The following is a 14,690-nucleotide window of genomic DNA, read 5'->3' on the forward strand; positions in this document are numbered from 1 at the left end:
CGCAGCGCTGAAATAACGACACGCAGTCGGTGAGCTGCAGTTGCAAAAGAGGTTTATTCAAACTTCGCGGCCTCGCTTTAAAGCCTTCCTGTTCCCGCCCTCCCTGGGCGGGAACGCTGTAGGGAGCGCGTATTCACAGTCCTGTCCCGCGCGCGGGCTTTTCCCCTTGCTGGTGAAGCAGGCTTGGCGCCCTTTTTGGGACCGGCCTCAATGCCGGCGCACGCTACTCTGTGAGCCAGTTCGAGTGCGCTGGGAAGTGGGTCGCCACAATGTTTTATTTTATTTATTATTTTTTCTTTCTCTCTGTTAGATTATGTATTGCATTGAACTGCTGCTGCTAAGTTAACAAATTTCATGTTCACATGCCGATGATAATAAACCTGATTCTGATTAAACGTCCATGCAATACTCTCTGTATTTTCTTTATTCTGTTTTACTTCAGTGGCATAAGTTTTCAGAATGAATACTGTCTCTTTTCTTTAATAACCCTTATAGATATAAGAAATACAATGTAAGCCAAAAGTGATTCAGCTGATCATTTAGAAGAGTGAAATTAGACTTGGCCCCCACCTGAAAATATGTAATATCCTGATACCTGGCTAGACACTCTTTCTATATCCGTAGTATATGATGGGCCTCAACACCTCTCAATCAATCAAATGACCAGACCTGAGACAAATCTTTATAATATCTTAACAGTTACTCTGACATCCTTTGCCCAGTTTCCCAGTCCTACAAACATCTCTGGTCATTTCCATTTCAGTCACCAATTACCTCGACTCTCATTTATAAAAGCTTGAATTCCAACCCATCTACACCTCAAATTAATCTACTTTTCATCTCCAGACTTTCTTCTAAGTATTTATGAAGCAACCAGGGATACTTTTCAAAGTGAAAGCTAATATACAAGTGCAAAGTGTGGCTAACCTATTACCTTACAGATACATAGCTTCTAACAATCATCTCCAGCTTTTCCCCTTTCCGAATTTGCAGGTTTGGTTTGGGATGTTACGAATGTGAAGCAACTCTGAGGGGCCGAAGGGTACAAAGTCGCCCCCTCCTTTTTGAGAATCGCAAGATCGCTATTATTTCGGGTCTGAAACTCAGGAAATGAGAGAGAGACACCCAGAATACACAAGGTTTGGAATGTGTCCTGACATCAGCTGAACGGAACCACTGACTACTGCTATTGTCTCTGGGAGACGGAATTGTGTATTGAGTACTGTACTATTCATTGAAACCCCTCAGGGGACAACCAGAGTGGTCTGGTTGAGGGATCGCATCATCCCAACCTGATTGACATCTGAGACCCTGTGAGTAAGGATAAAAGAGGGGTCTGGGGAACAACCCCTTTAGACGCACCAGGAGAAACGCTAGAAATCCCGTGACAGCATTTTATAGCAAAAGCCGGTAGGGGCTCGTGTGCGTCCTCACTTGCCTGGGTGGCGAGCTCACCACGGAAGAACGGTTTAGCTAAAGGAGAGGTCACAATTGAACGGCCATGACAACGAGACACCTGACGGGTCAAAATCATAAAGGAAAGCCGGCAAGTTTTTCTCCAAATCTCTCTCTCTCTCCAACAAATTGCAACACAGCGGTCCCCAATGGCTGCAGCCTGTATGAACTAAACGAACTATATATTTTCATCGGACAATACATTATGCCCTAGACAATGATAGAGCTTATTTCTTATTATTATTATACCCGCACTTTTAGATTTAGTATTGACGACATATATTATCTGTATATTTGCATTGATATTATTTTTGTGTATTTTTACTAATAAATGCTGTTAAAAATAGTATCATCAGACTTCAACGGACGTCTCTATCTTTGCTGGTAAGTGACCCAGTTACGGGGTTCATAACAGGAAGGATACTATATATTACAATAATGATCACCTCACCTTTTGATCTACTCACTTCCACCAACCCCATCATGTACAGCCTGCCTCACATTAGGCAGACTTCACAGTAGTCAACCCAAGGGACTGCCAAGGGGCAATGGTATAACACTCCACTTTTAGTCTGCATAGGAATATATCCTTTTTAACTTTAAGAATTTGCCTCAGAGAAACTGGCCTGCATTTGTTAGGACAGTATGTTTTTATAGCATGCAAATTCTGTGGAGAAATCTCTAAACAGGATGATTTATGGATAGCCAGTGAAAATAGCAAACATACCCAAACAAGCTGCAGCACCAACCATTGCATACAGGCCTGGTGTAACACAGTCGGCTCCAACATTACACCACTGGTTAAATATGAACCAGTCATGGTGGTGATAAGCCATCTGCTCCACTGCAATTCCCACTATTCTGCCAGCAATGGCACCAATAGCCATGCTCGGTATGAAGAGACCTGAAGGTACCTGCAAAGAACAAGGTAGCATGAACAGAAACCAATCGACAGGTGCATCCTTTTATAAACAATTCGGTTTTGTGCCAATTCTATTTCTGTCTATATTGAGCTCTTCCACACAAGACCATAAGACACAGGAACAAATTAAGCCATTCAGCCCATTGAGTTGGCTAATTCCATCATGGCTGATTTATTATTCCTCTCAACCCTATTCTCCTGCCTTCCCTTTATAACCTTGGACACCCTGACTAATTAAAATCCTATCAAACTCTGCTTTAAATAAACCCAATGACTTGACCTTCACAGCCATCTGCAGCAATGAATTCCAAAGATTCACCACCCTGTTTGAACAGCATTCAATCAGAGATCGAGAGCAAGAGGTGACTCACAGGTCAGCAAATCCTCATGAAAAATATCAGTATTTAATCTGAGTTTTGATGTTTGAACAGCGGCCAATCAGAGATACGGATGAAGAGGTGACTCACATAGGTTGACAAGTGTGCATTAAAAAAGCATTGCTTTGCAGAGGTTGTGGCGTTTGAATGACAGCCAATCAAAGATTGGGATTCATTGGCAAAGGCAAATAAAAATGGGACAGGGACAAGCAGAGTAGACAGGGTTAGAATAGAGATTTGAGGCTTTAGGCCTTCAGAGGAGAGGCTCGAGTATGAGAAGGTGAAAAGCTATAGGTAGTTTTTGTTTCACTTTATTTATTGTTTCCTTCTTTATAATTTCAGTTGGAGCAGTAGGGATAGTTGAAAGCTCCTCCAGTGTCCCTGACAACTTCAGCCGCAAGAAGTATAGAGCAGCAGCTTCCAACAAACCGTGTTAAGGAGACAGAGCTGGAAGTGGATGGAGTCTGGATCATTCAGGAGACTGAGGAGGTGATGGACAGGATATATAGAAACATAGTTACAGCCAAGATGCAGGACACAGGAAATTGGATGACACGTGGGTGAAAGGGGTGTAATAGCCAGTGCAGAGCACTCCTGTGGTCAGCCGCCACCCCCCCCCCCCCCCAACAACAGGTATATCACTTTGGATACAGTTTGGAGGAGATAACCTAGCAGAGGAAAGTCACAGTAGTCATGTATCTGGCACTAAGTCTGGCTCTGTGGCTCAGAAAGGAAGAGGGGGAGAACAGACGAGCTGTGGTGATAGGGGATTCACTAGTTAGGAGAACATAAAGGAGGTTCTGTGGACGAGAATGAGATTCTGGATGGTATGTTGCTTCCTGGGTGCCATGGTCTGGGACATCACGATTGAGTCCTCAACATTCTTAAGTGGGAGGGTCAGAGGATATGGTCCACATAGGCACCAATGACATAGGTAGGAAGGGGGATGTTGTATGGCTGATGCTGTAGTGTGTGAAGTGCAGTTACTATTACAAGAGAGAAGGTGCTCAAAAAGCAGAAAAACCTAAAGGTACATAAGTCACCTGGACCAGGGGAACTGCACCCTAGGGTTCTGAAAGAGGTAGCATCAGAGATTGTGGTGGCATTAGAAATGATCTTACAAAAGTCATTGGACTCTGGCATGGTGTCAGAGGACTGGAAAGTTACAAATGTCACTCCACTCCTTAAAAAAGGAGGAAGGCAGCAGAAAGGAAATTATAGACCAGTTAGCCTGACCACAGTGGTTGGGAAGATGTTAGAGTCAATTGTTAAGGATGAGGTGATGGAGTACTTGGTGACACAGGACAAGATAGCACAAAATCAGCATGGTTTTCTTCAGGGAAAATCCTGCCTGACAAACCTGTTGGAATTCTTTGAGGAGATTACAAGTAGGATAGAGAAAGGGGATGCAGTGGATGTTATAGATTTGGACATTCAGAAGTCCTTTGACAAGGTGCCACACATGAGGCTGCCTACCAAGTTAAGAGCCCATGGTATTACAGGAATGTTACTAACATGGGTAGAACATTGGCTGATTGGTAGGTGGATGTGAATGGGAATAAAAGGATGCTTTTCTGGTTGGCTGCCAGTGACTAGTGGTGTTCTACAGGGGTCGATGTTGGGACCAATTCTTTTTATGCTGTGTGTATATATATTTATGATTTAGATGATGGAATAGATGGTTTTGTTGCCAAGTTTGCAGATGATACGAAGATTGGTGGAGGGGCAGGTAGTATTGAGGAAACAGGTAGGATGCAGAAGGAATTAGACAGATTAGGAGAATGGGCAAAAAAGTGGCAAATGAAATACACTGTTGAAAAATGCATGGTTATGCACTTTGGTAGTAGAAATAAATGTGCAGACCATTTTCTAAACGGGCAGAAAATCCAAAGATCTGAGATGCAAAGGGACTTGGGAGTCCTTGTGCAGAACTTGCTAGTTGAGTCAGTGGTGAGGAAGGCAAATGGAATGTCAGCATTCATTTCAAGATGTCTAGAATGCAAGAACAGAGATGTGATGCCAAGCCTTTATAAGGCACTGGTGAGACCTCACCTTGAGTATTGCGAACAGTTTTGGGCCATTCATCTTTGAAAAGATGTGCTGGCATTGGAGAGGATCCAGAGGAGGTTCACAAGGATGATTCCAGGAATGAAAAGGTTATCATACGAGGAACATTTGATGGCTCTGGATCTATACTTGCTGGAATTTAGAAGGATGAGAGGATTCACTGAAACCTTTCGAATGTTGAAAGTCCTAGACAGAGTAGATGTGGAAACGATGTTTCCCATGGTGGAAGAGTCTAGGACAAGAGGGCACAGCCTCAGAATAGAGGATGCCCTTTGTGGAATTTGTTGCTACATGCAGCACTGGAGGCCAGGTCGTTGGGTGTACTTAAGGCAGAGATTGATAGGTTCTTGATTGGACATGGCATCAAAGGCTATGGGGAGAAGGCCGGGAACTGGGGTTGAGGAGGAGATTTTTTTTAAAAAGGATCAGACATGACTGAATGGCAGAGCAGACTCAATGGGTCAGATGGGCTAATTCTGCTCTTCTGTCTTATGGGATGAGGTTCTGCAAAATAACTTCAGAGAGTTAGGTGCTAAGTTATAGGGCAGGACCTCCAGGGCTGCAGGCCAAGGATTGCTACCCATTCCACATCTAGTGAGGCCAGGACGAGGAAGATTATACAGTTTAACACATAGCTAAGGAGTTGGTGTAGGAGGGTGGGCTTCACATTTTTGGATCATTTGGCTCTCTTCCAGGGAAGGTGGTATCTATACAGAAGAGATCATTTGTACCTAAACTGAGGTGGACTAATATGCCAGCAGGAAGGTTTGCTGGGGGGGGGGGGGGGTGTTTAAACTATAGTTGCAGGGAGTTGGGAACCAGAGTGCCAGAATAGATCATGGAGTGCTGCGCAGACAGACCTCAGACAAAAGATAGATAGATAGATAGATACTTTATTCATCCACATGGGGAAATTCAACTTTTTTCCAATGTCTCATACACTTGTTGTAGCAAAACTAATTACATACAATACTTAACTCAGTAAAAAAAAAAAATCAGGAATCAAAAGTTTGATCATGGCAGAACAAATATTGAGTTGCCTATACTTCAACACAATACAAGAAGTACAAGACAAGAAAAGGCAGATGAGCTCAGCGTATGGATCAATGCATGAAATTACGATATTGTAGCTAATAGTGGCAGGACAGGTAGTTCAATGTTCTGGGATTCTGTTGTCTTAGTCATAACAGAGCAGGAGGGATTAAAGGTGGAGGGGCAGCATTACTATTCGGGGAAAATGTCACAGCGGTGCTCAGTCAGGACAGACTGGCAAACTCATCTCGTGAGCCTTTATGGGTGGAATTGAAGTATAAGAAAGGTATGACCACATTAATAGGGCAATATCTGAGACCACGCAACAGTCCTAGGGATTTAGAGGAATAAATCCGCAGATTGCAGACAGTCACAAAGAACACAAGGTTTTATCTTTCCACATATTGACTGGGACTCCTATACTGTAAAAGGACTAGATGGGATAGTTAGTCAAATGTGTTCAGGAAAGTTTCCTCAATCAATACACTGAAGTCTCAATGAGAGCGTGTGTGATCCTATTAGGGAATGAGACTGGATAGGTGTATAGGAGAATACTTTGCATCCAGTGATCATAACGACATTAGCTTCAAGGTAATTATGCAAAAAGATAGATCTGGTCCTCAGGTTAAGATTGTAAATTTGAGAAAGGCCAATTTTAATACTACTAGAAAGGATCTGGCAAGTGTAGACTGGGACAGGCTGTTTTCTAGCAAAGGAGTACTTGGTAAGTGGGATACCTTCAAAAGTGAAATTTTGAGAGTACTAAGTTTGCATGTGCCTGTCAGGATAAAGGCAAGGATTAGCGAACCTTTTAGTTTTCAAGAGATGTTGAGGCCCTGGTTAAGAAAGAGATGCATAGCAGTTACAAGCAAAAAGGAATAAATGAGGTACTCGAGGAGCATAAGAAATGCAAGAGAACACTTAAAAAGGAAATCAGAAGGGCTAAAAGACAAAAGGTTGCTCTAGCAACACGTTGAAGGAGAATTCTAAGGAATTCTACAGATATTTTAAGAGCAAAAGGATTGAATTGCAAGGGACAAAATTGGTCCTTTGGTGATCAGAATGGTAATCCATGTGTGGAGCCAAAAGAAATAGTGGAGATCTTAAATAAACTTTTTGCATCTCTATTTACTTGGGAGACCAACACAGTGTCTACAGAAGTGAGGCAAAGGAGCACTAACTTCATGGACCCTATAAAGGTGTTTGCTACCTTGAGGCAAATTAGGGTGGATAAATCCCCAGCGCCTGACAAGCTGTCTCCTCGGATCCTGTGGAGAAACAAGTGCAAAGATTGCCGGGGCTCTAGCAGAGATATTTAAACCATCCTTAGTGACAGGTGAGGTTCTGGAGGATTCAAGAATAAGTAATGTTTTTCTGGTGTTTAAGAAAGGCTCTAAGAATAAACCAAGAAATTATAGGCCAGTGAGTCTGACATCAGTAGTGGCAAAGTTTTCGGAAGGCATTCAATGAGACCAGATATTCATGTACATGGATAGACAGAGACGGATTACCGATAGTCAGCATGGTTTCATGCATGATAGGTTGTGTCTAACCAATCTTACAGCATTTTTTGAGGAACTTACCAAAAAAACTGATGAAGGCAATGCAGCATTAGGACTTCAGCAAGGCATTAATTGAAAAAGGCATCACAGGTAGATAGGAACATAAAGTAGTTGGCATTTTTGCCTCTATAGATCAAAGTATTGAGAACAGGAGGGGATTTTATGCTGAAATTGTAAAACATGCTGTGGAGGCTAGTTTTGGTCACCTACCAACAGGAAAGATGTAAATAAGATTGAAAAAGTAAGAGAAAATTTACAAGGATATTGCCAGAACTGGATGATCTGAGTTATATGGAAAGATTGAATATTTAGAGCTTTAATCTCTAGAATGCATTTAGGTAGAGGGAAGATTTGAGAAAGGTATACAAAATTATGAAGGGTATAGACAGAGTAAATGAAAGCAGGCTTTTTCCACTGAGATTGGGTGAGACTAAAACTAGAGGTCACGGGTTAAAGATGAAAGGTAAAATGTTTAAGGGGAACACGAGAGGAAACTTCTTCATTCAGAGGGTGGTGAGAGTTTGGAACGAGCTGCCAGTGCAAGGGGTAGGTATGATTGTGATTTCAACACTAAGAGAAATGTGGATAGGTACTTGGATAGGAGGCATATGGAGGGCTATGATCCAATTGAGTGTCGATGGGACCAGTGTCTGGGTGAGTGGTTCGGCACAGACTAAATGGACCAAAGTTTTCTATGACTCAATAACTCTGGTTAAACAAATTCCTCCTCATCTCTGTTCTAAAGGGGCACCCTTCTTTTCTGAGGTTGTGCTCTCAGGTCCTAGTCTCTTCCACTATTGGAAATATGCTCTCCGCATCCACTCTATCTAGGCCTTACAATATTTGAGAATTTCAATGAGATACCCCCAGCCCCATTCTACTAAACTCCAGTACATACAAGCCTAGAGCCACCAAACACTGCCCATCCATTAACCTTTTCATTCCCCATCCTCAAAGTCACTACAGCTCACACCCCTCCTGTGGGTTTTAAAGCACATTTAAAATTCCTCCCTTACCTCTGGGAAAAAAAACAACCAGCGGGTGTTCAACAGTAACAACATATTAGCAGATTAAAATGGCCCTCAAAAACAGTTGATTATTATTCATGGACAATCACAGTGGAGCAGAGTTAAAGGTGCTCTTTTATTTCCGGTGACCAGTCCCTTTGAAACAGGGAAGAATGAAAAGTATTCAGCTTGATGTGGCAGAATGACTCCTGACCTGTGTCTTGTAGGGAACAGGTAGGGAAGCACAAGGCAACAGTCTTCAGAGCAGGTGGGAATAGGCAGAGAGGAGTGTGAGGCTTGATACTTCAGAGCAGAAGAGAGCAAATAGAGGAGTGCAAGGCACAAGAATTCGGAGGAGAAGAAAGTGAGTAAACAGCAGCACTTGGTCTGAGATCTTGGAGCAGATGAGAGCTGGTAGAGGAATGTGAGGCATGAGATTAAGAGGCAGAAAAGACATTGGAAAATTTGGTCACAGGCACCTGCTCTGTCTACATTAAAAAAAACTTACACCATAATGAGTTTATAATCTTTGAAATAATTAAGCAAACATCAATTTTGCCTCTAACCTCTACCATGCCCTTAAATCCACCTGGTCCATTTCTGACATCTCTTCCCCCCTTTCTCTATTTCTGTCTTCATCTCTGGAGACCAACTTGAATAAACCTACTGATTCCCAATGCTGTCTTGCCTATACCTCCTCCCACCTTGTTTCCTGTAAAAATGCCATTCCCATTTCTCAGATCTCCTGTATCCAACACATCTGTTCTCAGGCTGAGGCTTTCCTTTCCAGGACATCAGAAATGCACTCCTCCTTCAAAAGGGATGGTCTTTCTTCCCCTACCATTGATGCTACCCTAACCTGCATCACCTCCATTTCCCAGACATCCATGCTCACCCCATCTTCTTGTTGCCTCATTGGTGATGGAGTTTTTCTTGCTCCTATCTATCATCCCATGAGCCTCTGCATCCACAGCATTCCTACCACCAAGCACATCTTTACAACACCCCAACCCCGCTCTTTGATTTTTAATAGGGATCGCTCCCCTCTGGGATTCCATTGTCCATTCATCCTTCCCCACTAGTCCTCCCAGCACTTATCCCTGCATGTGGATGAAGTGCTTCACCTCCTCCCTCATCTCCACTCCGGAACCCAAACAGTCCTTCCAGGTGAGGCAACAATTCACCTGCGAATCTGCTGGGGTCATCTATTGTATCCGGTGATCCTGATGTGGCCTCAACTACACCGGTGAGACCCAACATAAATTCGGGGGTTGCTTCATCACACACCTCCACTCCATCTGCCAAAAGCAGAGCTTCCCAGTATTCCAACATCTTAATTCCGATTATCATTCCGACATGTCGGTCCATGGCCTCCTCTTGTGCCACAATGATGCCACCCTCAAGGTGGAATACCAACACTTTATATTCTGTCTTGGTAGCCTCCAACCTGATGGCATGAATATTGATTTCTCCTTATGGTAAAAAATAATTCCCTCCTCCTCCCTCTTGTTCTATTCCCCATTCTGGCCCCTTAACTCTTCTCACCTGCATCTCACCTCCCCCTGATGTCCCTCGTCCTTCCCTTTCTCCTCTGGTCCACTCTCCTTTCTTATCAGATTCCTTCATCTCCAGCCTTTTACCTTTTCCACCCACCTGGCTTCACCTATCACCTTCTAGCTATCCTTCTTCCCCTCCCTCCACCTTTTTATTCGTGCATCTTCCTCCTTTTCCAGACCTAAAGGGTCTTGGCCTGAATCCTCAACTGTTTGTTTATTTCCATGGATGCTAATTTAAGTCCATAAGACAAAATTAGCCCATCTGGCCCATCGAGTCTGCTCCACCATTCAATCATGTCTGATCCTTTTTTTTTACCTCCTCCTCAACCCCAGTTCCCAGTTTTCTCCCCGTAACCTTTGATGTCATGTCCAGTCAAGAACCTGTTAATCTCTGCCTTAAATACACCCAACAATTTGGCCTCTACACTGCATGTGGTAACAAATTCCACAAATTCACCACCCTTTAGCTAAAGAAATTTCTCTGCATCTCTGTTTTGAAAGGACGTCCCTCAATCTTGAAGCTGTGCCCTCTTGTCCTAGACTCTCCCACCATGGGAAACATCCTTTCCACATCTACTCTGTCTAGACCTTTCAACATTCAAAAAGTTTCAATGAGATAACCCCTCACCCTTCTGAATTCCAGTGAGTACAGACCCAGAGCCATCAAACATTCCTCGTATGATAACCTTTCATTCCTGGAATCATCCTTGTGAACCTCCTCTGGACCCTCTCCAATGGCAGCACATCTTTTCTAAGATGAGGGGCCCAAAACTGTTTACATTACTCAAGTGAGGCCTCACCAGTGCCTTATAAAGCCTCAGCATCACATCCCTGCTCTTGTATTCTAGACCTCTTGAACTGAATGGCACTCAGACACTCATGGCATTTGCCTTCCTCACCACTGACTCAACCTGCAAGTTAACCTTTACCGTGTTCTGCATAAGGACTCCCAAGTGCATCTCAGATTTTTGAATTTTTTCCCTGGTTAGAAAATAGTCCGCACATTTATTTCCATTACCAAAGTGCATGACCATGCATTTTCCAACATCGTATTTCACTTGCCACTTTCTAGCCCATTTTCCTAATCTGTCTGAGTCTTTCTGCATCCTATCAGTTTCTACTATCCACTTTGATATTATTTGCTAGCTTGCTTTCATATTTCATCTTTTCTCTTCTAATGATTTTTTTTTTAGTTGCTCTCTGTGGGTTTTTAAAAACTTCCCAATCCTCTATCTTCCCACTAATTTTTTGTTTTGTTATATACTTCGTTATGTTATGTTGTATATTCAACTTCTCCCTATAACTCTCGTGCTGAAATGCCAGCAACATCCTTGTAAACCTTCTCTGCAATCTTTCAAGCTTATTGATAACTTTCCTGAAGGTAAGTGTCTGGACCAACACACAATACTCTAAATTCAGCCCCACCAACATCTCACCACTCTACTACCTCAGTTCTATAGTCTATGTCTGTCTCCAAAGTAAACACAGATGGAAAAATTCCATTGAAATTGCCTCATCAAATTCAGCTTCATGCATGAATAATCACACTGATTGTCATGTGGACCAGTTCTGCCCTTTGCCATCGATTTGGTCTTAATATACTTCTGGAAACTTTTGGGATTCTCTTTCACCCTGTCTGCCACAGCAACCTCTTTTACTCTCATAAGACTCCTGTGAATATAGAAACATAGAAAACCTCCAGCACAATACAAGCCCTTTGGCCCACAAAGTTGTGCCAAACATGTCCCTACCTTAGAAATTACTAGGCTTACCTATAGCCCTCTGTTTTACTAAGCTCCATGCACCTATCTAAAAGCCTCTTCAAGACCCTATCGTATCCGCCTCCACCACCGTTGCTGGCAGCCCATTCCACACACTCACCACTTTCTGAGTAAAAAACTTACCCCTGATATCTCCTCTGTACTTACTCCCCAGCACCTTAAACCTGTGTCCTCTTGTGGCAACCATTTCAGCCCTGGGAAAAAAGCCTCTGACTATCCACACGATCAATGCCTCTCATCATCTTATACACCTCTGTCAGGTCACCTCTCATCCTCCTTCGGTCCAAGGAGAAAAGGCCGAGTTCACTCAACCTATTTTCATAAGGCATGTTCCCCAATCCAGGCAACAGCCTTGTAAATCTCCTCTACACCCTTTCTATAGCTTCCACATCCTTCCTGTAGTGAGGCGACCAGAACTGAGCACAGTACTCCAAGTGGGGTCTGACCAGGGTCCTATATAGCTGCATCATTACCTCTCGGCTCCTAAATTCAATTCCACAATTGGCAAAGGCCAATACACCATATGCCTTCTTAACCACAGAGTCAACCTGCTCAGTTGCTTTGTGCGTCCTATGGACTCAGACCCCAAGATCCCCCCGATTTAATACTATATTCTGCCATCATATTTGACCTACCAAAATGAACCACTTCACACTTAAAAACACAAAATGCTGGCAGAACTCAGGAAGGCCAGACAGCATCTATGGGAGGAGGCAGTGACAACGTTTCAGGCCGAAACCAGCATTTTGTGTTTTTATTTATTTTTCAGCATCTGCAGATTCACTCGTGTTGCCTTTCACTTCACACTTATCTGGGTTGAACTCCATCTGCCACTTCTCAGCACAGTTTTGCATCCTATCAATGTCCCATTGTAACCTCTGACAGCCCTCCACACTATCCACAACATCCCCAACCTTTGTGTCATCAGAAAATTTACTAACCCATCCCTTCACTTCCTCATCCAGGTCATTTATAAAAATCACAAAGAGTAAGGGTCCCATATCAGATCCCTGAGGCACACCACTGGTCACCTACCTCCATGCAGAATATGACCCGTCTACAACCACTCTATCTTCTGTGGGCAAGATCCACAAAGCAATGTCCCCTTGTATCCCATGCCTCCTTACTTTCTCAATAAGCCTTGCATAGGGTACCTTATCAAATGCCTTACTGAAATCCATTTACAATACACATACTACTCTTTCTTCATCAATATGTTTAGTCACATCCTCAAGAAATTCAATCAGACTCGTAAGGCACGACCTGCCCTTGACAAAGCCATGCTGACTACTCCTAATCATATTATACCTCTCCAAATGTTCATATATCCTGCCTCTCAGGATCTTCTCCATCAACTTACCTACCACTGAGGTAAGACTCACTGGTTTATAATTTCCTGGGCTATCTTTACTCCCTTTCTTGAATAAAGGAACAACATCCGCAACCCTCCAATCCTTGGTAACCTCTCCCGTCCCCATTAATGATGCAAGGATCATCGCCAGAGGCTCAGCAATCTCCTCCCTCGCCTCCCACAGTAGCCTGGGGTACGTTTCGTCCAGTCCCGACAACTTATCCAACTTGATGCTTTCCAAAACCTCCAGCACATCCTCTTTCTTAATATCTACATGCTCAAGCTTTTCAGTGTGCTGCAAGTCATCACTGCAATCAGTAAGATCCTTTTCCACAGTGAATACTAGTGTTCATTAAGTATCTCTGCTATTTCCTCCAGTTCCATACACACTTTCCAACTGTCACACTTGATAGGTCCTATTCTTTTAAGTCTTATCCTCTTGCTCTTCACATGCTTGTAGAATGCCTTGGGGTTTTCCTTAATCCTGCCTGCCAAGGCCTTCTCATGGGCCCTTCTGGCTCTCCTAATTTCCTTCTTGAGCTCCTTCCTAGCAATCTTATAATCTTCTGGATCTCTAACATTACCTAGCTCTCTGAACCTTTCGTAAGTTTTTCTTTTCTACTTGCCTTTGTACACCACTGTTCCTGTACCCTACCATAACTTCCCTGTCTCATTGGAACATACCTATACAGAGCTCTACACAAATATCCCCTGAATATTTGCCACATTACTTCTGTACTTTTCCCTGAGAACATCTGTTTCCAATTTAAGCCTCCAATTTCCTGCCTGAGAGCCTCATAATTCCCCTTACTCCAATTAAACGCTTAATATCTGAACATTGTATCCAATTTGAAAATAAAACATTTGTTACCTTAATTCCAAATGTGAAAATAGTCATAATAATTTTGAAAATTAGTGCCAGTGCCAGTTTCCCAATGGCATCGTATACTCCTTGACCGGCAGGTCGATCGGGGATGTCATCCAGCAGCTTACTGACATTTGCATCAGTCTGGTAATCACAAAGCGGTGAAGATTCTAGAGGCCCACAGTCAGTGAAGAGCTCTTTAATCAGCTCACTCGTGTTCTTCCTCGTGTACTGATTAGGAAAGGCGACCACAGCAGTAATGACGGTCACTGTAATGACTTCCAGGACAGGAAACTTCCCAAATTTTGTGGTCTTCCGACGTCTGCACCATGCAATGTTAGCACGGATGAAAAAGGCTCCCCAGAGTCCACCGAATACACCCAGGAGGATAAAAGGAATCAGTTCAAATAAGTACCAAGGAGTGTGATACTCCACGTAAAAGAGGACCAGACGGCTGTTTCCAAATGGATTAATGGAACGCAAGATAAAGGCTGCCACTAATGCAGCAAAAAATGATCTCCAGAGGGTTTTCAAGGGAAAATAGTAGCTAACCTGGAAGAAAAGGATTTTTATTTCAAACAGTGTATAAAAAGAAAAACATATTCATCTTTTAAAAGCTTTTCAATACAAAATTTACATACAGTACACCAGTCAAGAGAAACTGGCCAACCCACTTCAGAATTGATAATGAAGAGGAAAATAGAGGTATTCAAAT

At 43.0% G+C, this 14,690-nt stretch overlaps 1 protein-coding gene across 9 annotated transcripts in view; it reads right to left on the reverse strand.

Annotated features, from left to right (window-relative positions):
* clcn3 (chloride channel 3) overlaps positions 1–14,690 on the reverse strand; it is a 224,651-nt gene that overhangs the window by 48,469 nt on the left and 161,492 nt on the right. For all 9 annotated transcript variants that reach the window (XM_073047862.1, XM_073047856.1, XM_073047857.1 and 6 more), the window contains 2 exons: positions 13,982–14,527; positions 2,183–2,369 (listed from right to left, as the gene is read on the reverse strand). In XM_073047862.1, coding sequence (XP_072903963.1) covers positions 2,183–2,369; positions 13,982–14,527 — 733 coding nt within the window. The remainder of the gene's footprint in view (positions 1–2,182; positions 2,370–13,981; positions 14,528–14,690) is intronic.

This window comes from Hemitrygon akajei, chromosome 6 (genome assembly GCF_048418815.1).
Source record: "Hemitrygon akajei chromosome 6, sHemAka1.3, whole genome shotgun sequence".
NCBI lineage: Eukaryota > Metazoa > Chordata > Chondrichthyes > Myliobatiformes > Dasyatidae > Hemitrygon > Hemitrygon akajei.